Below are 11,801 nucleotides of genomic sequence, written 5' to 3' on the forward strand. Positions count from 1 at the left end.
GCAACAATTTTTCAAATGGTCTTTTTCAGGAAAGGTTAAATATAAAATTAGTTTTTTAAAAATGTATTTATTAACCTGCAAGTTGCCCTTTAAGCCAAACCAGCTGATTAGTGGATTTGTCTTGAGTGGCCAGCATTAGTCAGCACTGAAGTAATAAAAGCCATATAACAAAATGTTGTTGCACAGCACTGCATATCAAATGTCAGTGTCTGTTTACTGTCACCATGACAACAAAACCATCCAGCACACACAGGCTCAGGTGAATAAAAACACTTGTAACCTGAAACCAAGATTAAGTTGCTTAAATCATTAATTGACAATACACGATCAAATGATTGTCTGCACAAATACAAAGCACTCTTTCTATATTAACTCATCTGGTCGTTTTATTCAAAACAACAATATTATTTTTGCTTTAGGATTTTAGAAAAACATTACATAAACAGCTTTCATTTAAAATTATTATTTATCACAATATATCCAACATCAGAATCAAGGCTCCTATTCACTTTGGTCATAAAAACATAACAAAAATTGTCTTTTGATTGTGTAAGACATATAAAAGGAGGTTTTAATTCCAGCAATCTTTAAACGTAATAAAAATACATTTACACTAAAGTCATTCATAGGGATGTTTGCTGGAGGCGAGGCAGACTGTAGATAAATAACAGAAAGGGAGAATATGAGACATAATAAAAACGTTTCTTGTGTAATGGTCTGCTGATACCAGCTGTTTGTATAGGTGGGAGTCCATTGTTTACAGTATCTATGGGTGTGGGGCCTTGTGTTGATCCAGTTTTGCACATGTAGCACCACATGGTTGTGCTTGTGTATGTTTTATCCTTCATTTCAGCATTTATTAGTGTATCACACATTTTCAATCAAGTGTGCATTTCATTTGTCAGTCTTCTTTTTATGGTTCTCGTCACTGAGGCTGTGCTCTGAGAACAGGCTGGGGTTCTCGGCCAGCGTGGACCGGACCTTCTTTTTTTCTTTGAAGCGTCCAGAGTGGGACACCTTGACATGGCGGCCCTTGGTGGCAGATTTGTCAACTATCTTCTCCAGCCTGGCATTGAACTGGCTGTCCATGTGCTCTGCAGGAGGGTTACTGCCAGAGTGCTCCTTGTTCCCCGTGTTGCTGCCATACTCTGCTGGGATCTCGTACAGGACCTTAGATTCAGACTTCTTCTTGCGAGAGAAGGTCAGCTTCCACCAGCTTTGTTCAGCCATGGCACCAGCAGAGTGGGGAGGACTGACCTGAAGGGCACAGAGCAGAGACTGAAGACCATGGAGAACAAAACTGTACTGAAAGTTATAATATTTACAGCTGGCATTGAACAGTTTAGTGAGCATATGCTTTAACCCAAGCAATGCAGGAAGAGAAACAGTTTGAGCTGGTTTCTCCTCTGCTTGTAATCTTATTGTGTAACCGCTTATACATTTAAAAATATTGCGGCAATATTATTTATTAAAATGTATCCACTTACCACTTATTATTAACTGCAACAATTCTGTTAACTCTGTGAAATTTTCAACAACTTTTTCAGGTTGTTGGTCAAACATTTCTTACAGTTTTAGACTTTGCTTGAGGAATTTGGATTTCCGACCTAAGTATTTATAAAATGCAAGCTATGGCGCTATTCCAAAACCATTTTTCCACCAGCCCTGTCTTCAGAGATCAGACAGTATGCAAAGCTTCTTTTTAACAGTAGTTGGTGTAACCTTAGGGATGAGGAAACCTGACACTCTACTCTCAGCTGATAAATTAATGATCATCTGAAGAGTGTCCTCTTTCTTCTCCCTTGTGATCTGATATGAAGTCAGTGTAAAAACAAAAAGATAATTGACTGATGAGCAGGCAACCTGTTGTGTTAATGCTGTTCGAACTTAGAGACGTTATAAACAGCAACACAAAGAAGGCTCTATTGTCAGCATCAAATATTAACACCTGGATTTTCTATTTATATGACTTCATATACTACAATTCAAAAAGCTACTCAGATCAGCTATCTCGGTCTCCTGGCAACCATTCGGCTAAAATAACTTCCTCATAAAATGAATGTTGACTCTTTGATGAGTCCTGAATCATAAACAGATTTATGATATGCTCTATAAAACATCTAATAAAAACAGTTCTTCTTATCAAAGTGTCCCTAATAACTTTTCAAGAGCTTTCGGTCCAAAACACATTGTCTTCATTCGCAGATGATTTTCTCTAAAGCTCTGGAAAAGGTAATAAGTGGACCTTTAAGTTGGAAAAATGCATTGTCTTTTCAAGTTTGGTATTTTCAGCTTCAATGATTATTATTTTGACATTCACTTAATAATTTAAGGTTTCTTGCAAGAAAACATGTCTTAAATGTAATTTATTTGGGAGTTTTGCCTTGTTGTTCAGACATTTCCTAAAGTCACTTTAGATATTTTTCAAAATGTTCTTATCTTTTATAGAGAAACAATACATAAATGATTACAAACAAAATAAATTGCAAGATTGATGACAAAATATGTACATTTCTGCCCTGGCACAAGATTCAATATAACGTTCTTGGTTTGCTTTTTGATCATTGCTGCAGACCTTTTTATTTAGATTATTTCGGTCTATACTCTCATGTTTCCTTACTGTTTAAAATGTTTAACACAGGCAAAGAAATACCAAAAATCTTCATAGCAAAATTACAAAAAAGCCACACCATCAACACCAATAAGGTCAAACTGGTTTTAGTTGGTTTCATTCAATTAAAGGGGCCCTATTATGCTCATTTTCAGGTTTCATGTATGTATTGTGTCTCCACTACGACATGTTTACAAGCTGTAGTTTAAAAAAAAGTATTAAATGTGGTCCTACTGCCCGTTTTGCAGCACCTCTTTTCACCCACTATCTGAAACCAGAGCCCATTCTGCTCTGATTGGTTAGCTGGCCGGCTCCGTTGTGATTGGTCAACTTTATATAGTTGTCCAGCACCTTAGCCTATCACGTACAATATGTTGGAGTGCTAGCCAATAGTTGCATGCGTGTTACATAGTGATGTCGCTCTGTCGCAGAAGTGAAAAAAGCAGTTCAATGGAGGCGTTTCAGGCGTGTGGGAGAGAAACTCCCTCTTGAGGGAACTTAGGATTTTTAGCCTTTACATGCACAAATCTTATATAATACACTACAAGAAAGGGAAAACTCCAAAGAGCATAACAGGCATCCCTTATTTCCAACAAAGTCTATACAATTGTGATGCTATAATTCTTGAATTCTTTTTTAATGCATTTCAGACTGGGATGAACTTCAAACACATGATTTTATGCGTTTTGCAAACACTAAGATTTGTACTTTACATGGGCGGACAGGAAGCAAAGAGGCTCACTAATCCTCCTTGGTGTGGTCATTTTTATCATGAAGATCCTATGTAAATACCCAGCATGCCCTTTGCAGAAACACTCATGCTACTCTTATCTGGGCCATGTGATGTTTGTGGCACCTGCAAGCAGGGCCAAGGTTCAGGAAAGCCAAACAATGGGTTTGATGTTGTGATAGGGTTTGAATGGTAATTTCAAAATTGTAATGTAAGCACTATACTGGAAAATTATATTATGCTAATGTGCTATAATATTACTTGTTGCTTATGAAAAAGGTCCCTTTACTTTTCAATCTAACTTCACAGAAAAGACAGGTTTCTCCATAACAAATGTTGAAAGAGCGTTTGCATAGTGTTGTTGACTTTTCATTTGGCAGTTTCTACTGAACTTGGAGGACTTTAAGCAGCAGTTTCACACCTTGTTAAGTAACAGATCATAGTGGTATAATTTGGACACATATTTCCTTTTTCCTGCCATGTTTGACTTAGATATGACCTTTGAGACAAACAGCCCTGTTGACATAAAGGAGGCCTGCCATCATTCTCTTTAATAAGTTACCATGTATTCCGTTATGTGTGGGTGAGCTTCAGAGAGCACGGCAGAAAAAGAACACCGTGACCACGTTTGGAAATTACTAACTAGCGGCAAAGCTTTTCTGAAGCAGTGTTAGAGCTGGAGAGGGAGAGGAAAGGGGGAGACAAAGGGAGAGAACGAGAGGAGGCTCCAAGGGCACGAAGACTGTGCGGCCCTCATAATTGAGCTGAAGGTTTATTAGATTCTCAGGTTTCCTCCCTTGTGCCAGCTACTGGTGACCCGTAACAGCAAGAGTTGAATGAGTTGATGGAAAGCCCAATAGCGTTTTAGATCTGATGCTAACTTAGCCTTTAGTTTGTTCTGTGGAAGTAGAAGTCACAGAAACAACAAGGGTGATTTTACTTTGTTACCTCATGAAGTGAGGCTGATAATTGGACATTATGTCAGCAATATTATTAAGGTTGCAAGGATAAGTGTTTTTAATAAATTCATAATTGTTTTACTTTTATGACAGCTTGTAGCAATCTTGAATTTATGAAGGCAATTTATCACCGTCAGCAGCTCCAGCATCACACTAGCAATGTCATCAGTTCAAATAACTTACTGCATTTCTTTGGTTTTTACTTCTAATTTTCTAATGTTTTAAATGTCAAACATTGAACATCTTTCTCCAAATTGTATAATTGTTATGTGAGAAAACAGTATTTCAAATGTCTGTTGCAGAGACTTATAAATTACATAACATTTGTGGTTTTAGTCTGAAAAACAATCCAAAACCCAAATATTTTAAATGAAATGTAATATGAAGAAATTCAGCACATTCTCAACATTTGAGCATTTTTGCTTTAAAACGGTTAATAGATTGTCAAAATTGTTGCAGATCAAACACAGAATTGTTGCAGCTTCCTCAATCTATTCAGAGGAGAATCTGCATTCCATTGTCAAGCACAAGACCAGTTTCTGCTGCATGTTAGAGAAATAAATTGTTTTTTCTTACCTTGTTGTTGACTGAAGAAGATTGCCTCAGATGTGAAACTGTCCCGCCATGCTTACAAACTCTTAAACTCCTCTCTATTTTACTCTCCTTCTCAGATGATCATGCACAGGTGCAGCATCTCTCTCCCTCTCTCTGTGTCACCTCTGTACTTCCCATTCTAGCACACACCCTCCTCAAACACACACAGCTAAAACCTGCCCCAGCTAAGTGCGTGAGTGAGTAAATGTTGCAACCATGTGATTTAGTGAAGCCTTTCGTCTGGCCAACCCAGGCCATTTCACTGACATCAGGGGTTATGTGAACTTGAGGTGAGCAGCTTTCCAAATGGCAGATTAATTCCCATTATCAGTCTATGTAGAACTTTCCAGCAGAGGAAACTATTGCTTTATATATATATATTTATAAGTGATAGGGAAAGTTATGTTTATATTTATATTGTAATCAAACCAGGTTACTGTAACTGATTGCTGTAATATCTTTCATGTTATATTAAGGTTTATTTTGTTATCATACTTGGTTTCCGACCTGTGTGTGTGTATATGCACGACTCGCCACAAGGTGCCTCCCCCTTTTGTTGTTTTCATTCAATTGATGGTCAGGACTGGTACGCCTTGTCGGTGAGTGACTATAAACTAAGCTAGGTTAAATGAGGAATTAATGTTAATATGAACGAGTGTATAATTTCATTGGTTAATTCGGGTTTTGTTTTGTGTTTGCATTGCAGGTTTACAACCTAACTAAATGTCACTAAGTAACTAACGTTACCAACGGGCTAGTGTAGCTGAAACAGTTGGGATAATCAGTGGGTGAATTTATTGTGTATGTGTGCGCAATAAAAATTGGTAAAGTGACTCGAGTTGTATCCGCCGTACTTGTCCGGATAACCCTTCCAGGGGGGAGTTTATTAAACTATAGCAGGTAGTTTTGTGAAAACCGGAGCCGTGCCGGAGAGGACACGGAACCCGAGCGGAGAATAGCCATCGTTGAGGGCCGGCGTCGGGACCGGAGACCCGGAGTCTGAAGGGAGCGCCCGTCAACAACGCCACTACAACGGAGAAGCCGATGCCAAGAGCTAACGGGGCCGTTAAAGGGCTGAATAACTTCCACAACCGTAAGTAAGGCTGTGTGGATAGCATAAAAACTCCGGAGCTAATAAAGTGACTTTGTAGCAGCCAGTAACGTCGAGAGTGTGTTCCGGTGAGAGTCTGATAGAACAGAGCGGCTTGAAGGAACATCCGGTCCTCATGATGCTCGTACCTGTCACGACAAAGAGAGGAGACGGCCTTGGCGCCTTGGTCGATCTTGCGTCTGACACCAATTACATTACGCACCAAGCTGCGGAAAGACTAGGGCTGACAGGTGAACCGATCTCACTTGTTGTGTATGGTGTCGGCACAATGAAGGTGACAGTTAATACAAAAAGGTATCTTGTGACAATAAAAGTGTGGACCTCACGAGGAACCCTGAAGCTTCACGAAATGATCTGTTACGGGATGGAAGACATCGCTAAAGTGGACAGAGTGGTGACGAAGCGGCTGGAGCATTTTTTTCCTGAAGTTGAGCCGGGAGAACTGGCCCGCCCAGAGGAGATCGATCTACTGATCAGTACCCGAGAAGGCCGGTTAGCTCCTCAAAGACTGCAAAGGGTCGGCGACCTGGTGTTGTGGGACGGTCCCCTAGGCAAGACCGTGAGTGGTATGCATCCGGACCTCTTTGAAGAAGTGGAGGTGACCACATGGCACTCAAAGACGCACTTCGCACACTCCATGAGGACAGTGGCCGTCAAAGTTGAAGAACACTTTGTAGGAAGGCCGGGATGCCATTTGGAACTAGAAAGCAGCGTGGAAGTTCGAACGACAGCAACGTGCAATAAAGAGGTCATTGAGTGGCTGAGATGGGACAGTATCGGAGCGGCCTGTGACCCTGCCTGCGGAGGGTGTCGCTGTGGAAAGTGCCCACCGGGAGGAAAGGAGATGTCCCTGCCTGACGAGAAGGAGCTGGAGATAATAAGGGCAGGCCTGACCTTCAGAGAGTGTGACACACACAGCAGCCAGCCACACTGGGATGCAATGTACCCCTGGAAGGAAAACCCAGCCTCTCTTCCCAATAACCGAAAGGCTGTGGAAGCAACGTTCCTGAGGTCTGAGAAGCGGCTCATGAAAGACCCCATGTGGAAAGAGGCTTACACAAGGCAAGTTCACGAGATGGTGGAGAGGGGATCTGCTGTTAAACTCACCAAGGACGTAATGGACAGCTGGGATGGTGCCGTATGGTGGGTGAGTCACCTAACCGCACCAAACCCCCACTCAGTGACTACGCCGGTGCGCCTTGTCTGGAATAGCAGTCAGGAGTTCAGAGGGGTGAGCATGAATAGCATGTTACTCAAAGGCCCAGACGTCCTCAATCCCATCAGAGCGGTGCTCCTCAGATTCCGGGAGGGAGGACACGCAGCTATCGGAGACATCACTAAGATGTATAATTCGGTGTGGCTGGAGGAACGAGAAGTTCATGTGCATCGATTCCTGTGGAGGGACTCACCAAATGAGGAGATTGAGGACTATGCTGTGATAAGGGTGAACATGGGAGACAAACAGGCGGGGTGCATTGCGCAGGTTGCCATGCGGGAGACTGCAAAGTTGCCCCAGTTCTCTGATATGAGGGAGGAGAGAAGAGTCATTGAGGAAGACTCCTACGTCGATGACCTCCTCACGTCCCACAATGACCCGCAATGCCTAGACAAGGTCCTAGAGGGAGTGAAGGAGATATTAAAAGCAGGAGGCTTCTACCTCAAGCCCTGGGTCCGGTCTGGTCAAAGTGGGAGGCGGGAAGGAACAGAGTCCAAGCTGGTGACTTTGATGTTGCCCAACCAGCTAGGGGAAGAAGACAATAAAGCCCTGGGGGTTGGTTACCTCGTGCAAGAGGACAAACTCTTTGTGATGGTCTCCATCAACTTCTCCAGAAGGAAGAAGAAGATGAGAACTGAGATTGACCTCGCGGAAGAAGAAGTGGAAGTGAAGACACCAAAACCGCTGACTCGTCGGGTTCTACTGAGCCAGGTTGCCGGGCTGTTTGACCCAATCGGTCTAGCAACACCTGTGAAACAGAAAGGAGTGATCCTTGTGAGAAGAGCCTTCCAGGAGGCTGGCAGGCTTAATAAAGACACCTGGGATGAACCTCTGTCTGACGAGCTCTGAGGAAAGGCAATTGAGCTGTTCAAGGAGTACGCTCGCCTGAGTAGCATCAAGTTCCATAGAAGCCTCACGCCCTCCAGCTGGAAGGGTAAGCCCTGGGGAATCACGTTTTCTGACGGGAGCTGTGGGTCCTATGGCGCTGTATTGTACTTGCGATGGGAGAAGTCAGATGGTGTGGTCACCCGGCTGGTGGAGTCAAAGGCCAAGTTAACCCCCCTCGACTAGAAAGGCGACACGGTCAAGGCTGAGGTCTGCGGGGCTGTCTTCGCCACACGTCTAAAGGGATACGTATTGAAGCATGGGCGATTGGAAGTGGAGAGGTGGTACCACTTCGTTGATAGTCAGACGGTGCTGGGAGCTATCCAGAAAGAGAGTTACGGATTCCAGACGTTCTTCGCAAACCGAATCGGAGAGATTCAGAAGGCTGGACCCGTGACTGACTGGTGGTGGATACCACGTGAGGTCAACATCGCTGATCTAGTCACGAGGGGGTGCTCCCCTGAACTGCTGGGTGGGGACTCTGAGTGGCAGGAGGGTCCCAAGTTCCTGTCTAGTCCAGTCGAGGATTGGCCCATGAAGTCCGCTTCAGAAGTGGCAACCGATGCTAGAGAGATGGTGAGCAAACTCCAGAGAAAGGCCTTTTCGGCAGTCCTCACCAGAGTTCAAGCAAGGAAGTTGTTAGACCCCGACAGTCCTGGTGGTGAAGGTCCAGTAGTCACAGATGGAGTTAGCGGGGCTCCAGCGTCCTCAGAAAATGGGATGAAATTGATCTCAACCGAGACCACGGAAACAGAGACGCTGTGGGGAGCTGCGCTTATAGACCTAGTGGATCCAACAAGGTGCAGTTCTCTAGCTAAGCTCTGTGGAATAGTCGGTTATGTCCGCAGAGCTGTGAAGAAGTGGTTGGCCTACATAGTAAGGGAACTCAAAGCTGCATTCCAAGACATGTGCCTGGCCGCCCAGAAGGGAGTTACATTTCCTGTGACGACACTAAACAGACTCGTTGTCAGCAGGGATGAAGCTTCAGGACTGCTGCGATGCCATGGTAGGGTCCAGACCATTACCCAGGGGGAGACCGGTGTGCCTCTGCTCCCCCACAATGCGTGGATCAGCACCCTTTTCTCGCGGGAGGCCCATGAGGCTAACCACGAAGGTGTTGCTGGTACACTCCTCCGGGTGAGGTCTAAAGCATAGGTGGTACAGGGACCAAGGATCGCCAGAAGTGTCATTGACTCCTGTATGCACTGTCGAAAGACCAAAGCAAGAATGTGCAAACAGGTGATGAGTGAGCTTCCACTCAAACGAACTGAACCAGCCGCACCCTTCGAGTTTGCGGCACTGGATCTCTTCGGTCCCTACGTCGTTAGAGACACTGTAAAACGAAGAATAAAGATGAAAGTCTGGGGTGTGGTGTTCAGTTGTATGGCTTCGAGAGCAGTGCATGCAGACATCGTGGAAGATCTGTCGACGGAAGGATTCCTTAAGACGTACCAGCGCTTCACAGCTCTCAGGGGTCACCCAAGAAAGCTCTGGTCGGATCAAGGAACCAACTTCGTGGGCGTTACGGGAGCTTTATGAGTTCCTAAGTGACATCGACAAGGATCAGGTCCAAGGGAAGGCGGCAGCTGCAGGAACCGACTGGACGTGGGTATTTCACCCGGCTGGCTCTCCTCACCGAAATGGGTTGGTAACCTGTCGAATGAGAGACCAATCGGTGCCAGGGCCCAGGTACAAGACGAGACGGTGGAAGTTATCACTCCCAACTCCCTCCTGCTCGGACGCGCAGGACCCAGTGGGGACGCCGGAGGGTTCGAGTATCCAACTTACCCCGTCGTGCGTCTGAGAGCAGTCCAGATCAAGGTCAACAAGTTCTGTAAGCGGTGGAGCCAGCTGGCGGGTCCGGGTCTCTACATCCGACAGAAGTGGCACGCGCCTGCTAGAAATGTTGCGACGGGGGACCTGGTGTGGTTGGCGGACCAGAACGCGCTTAGGGGCCAGTTCAGGCTGGGTCGAGTCGTGGAGGCGTGTCCTGATTTGAAGGGTGTAGTACGAGACGTGAGAGTGAGAACATGCCAGAACTGTCCGGTTGTCGGCGGGCAGTCCAAGAGAAGCCGTGATGCTGAGAACTGTCCCTCCACCATCCTCCACAGGGACGTTAGGAGGCTGGTGGTCCTGCTACCAGTGGAGGAGCAAATGACCTCCCCACCATGGTGTGTTTCGGTTGGTAAAGGACAGTAAAGGAGCCCCACCATGGTGTGTTTCGGTTGGTAAAGGACAGTAAAGGAGCCCCACCATGGTGTGTTTCGGTAAAGGATCAAGGCCCCCCCACCGCCATTCTCTTAGAGCAGGGATTCCCAAAGTGTGGTGCGCGCACCCCTGGGGGTGCGCAAGATGAAACATGTAATGGTGGTCTGGTATAAAAATATTACACAGTTTTGTTTTTTAAGTGGGATTTTTCCATAGGCTACAATAAAAAACAGGAACAATAAACATTTCCTTTGTAATCCCTTTTATTTTAAATAAAAAAACTATAATTTATTAGTTTTTGATAGAAACGTAGAAGAAGACAGCTGCTGGAACGTCTCATGACAAAGCTTTGTCGCGGTTTTTGTTTGTTTTTTTGCCTTTTTTGGGGGGGTGCGTCAACCCGGTTGGGACGTAGAAGGGGGTGCGCCGCAAATAAAGTTTGGGAACCGCTGTCTTAGAGGTTGGTGGTGTGTTTCGGTAAAGGATATCAAGATGTCATCTCATCAAGGATGATGAGTGTTGGTTATGGACATTAAAACTACCTTGATCCTATAGTTATTCATATTGTGGCATTCATGTTCAAGAGTGCAACGTTATGTGCATGGTTATGGGGTGAAATTCATATAGAAGTTTAACTGTTTGAGCTGGTTATGGTGGCCTGCTTGCATTCGAGAATCAGTAGCCCAAGTGGGAGGTGTAGAACTTTCCAGCAGAGGAAACTATTGCTTTATATATATATATATATATTTATAAGTGATAGGGAAAGTTATGTTTATATTTATATTGTAATCAAACCAGGTTACTGTAACTGATTGCTGTAATATCTTTCATGTTATATTAAGGTTTATTTTGTTATCATACTTGGTTTCCGACCTGTGTGTGTGTATATGCACGACTCGCCACAAGGTGCCTCCCCCTTTTGTTGTTTTCATTCAATTGATGGTCAGGACTGGTATGCCTTGTCAGTGGGTGACTATGAGCTAAGCTAGGTTAAATGAGGAATTAATGTTAATATGAACGAGTGTATAATTTCATTGGTTAATTCGGGTTTTGTTTTGTGTTTGCATTGCAGGTTTACAACCTAACTAAATGTCACTAAGTAACTAACGTTACCAACGGGCTAGTGTAGCTGAAACAGAATTTATTGTGTATGTGTGCGCAATAACACTTCGTAAAGTGACTCGAGTTGTATCCGCCGTACTTGTCCGGATAACCCTTCCAGAGGGGAGTTTATTAAACTATAGCAGGTAGTTTAGTGAAAACCTGGACAGTCTAACTAAAGTAAATGGAGAGTTGTAGGCTCTGAAAGTTCATGTGAATGAGGTGAGGGCCCCTGTTGTTTTGCATGGATTACATAGAATCTCAGACAGTGAATGGACGCTTACTTTGCAAGTTTGTTTTACATTCAAATTATCTGAAAGTAGGTCACACGAAAGGCATTGCTTCTGCTGTACAGTATTTTAAAAGCACCCATTTTTCTTTTGTGA

General features: G+C 44.2%; 1 protein-coding gene across 1 annotated transcript; it reads right to left on the bottom strand.

Moving 5' to 3' along the window:
- Nucleotides 1-360: 360 nt before the first annotated feature.
- prr15lb (proline rich 15 like b) lies at nucleotides 361-5,124 on the bottom strand. The gene is made up of 2 exons (XM_063893258.1): nucleotides 4,877-5,124; nucleotides 361-1,257 (listed from the first exon to the last, which is right to left on the bottom strand). Exon 2 carries the CDS (start codon nucleotides 1,228-1,230, stop codon nucleotides 895-897), a length of 336 nt encoding a protein of 111 aa, XP_063749328.1. The 5' UTR covers nucleotides 1,231-1,257; nucleotides 4,877-5,124; the 3' UTR covers nucleotides 361-894.
- Nucleotides 5,125-11,801: the final 6,677 nt, after the last annotated feature.

The sequence above is a fragment of the Eleginops maclovinus genome, chromosome 10 (genome assembly GCF_036324505.1).
Source record: "Eleginops maclovinus isolate JMC-PN-2008 ecotype Puerto Natales chromosome 10, JC_Emac_rtc_rv5, whole genome shotgun sequence".
Taxonomy (NCBI): domain Eukaryota; kingdom Metazoa; phylum Chordata; class Actinopteri; order Perciformes; family Eleginopidae; genus Eleginops; species Eleginops maclovinus.

Bases quoted from the DNA above. Each gene is read 5' to 3' on its own strand.
- prr15lb (XM_063893258.1), bottom strand. From the start codon at position 1,230: ATGGCTGAACAAAGCTGGTGGAAGCTGACCTTCTCTCGCAAGAAGAAG.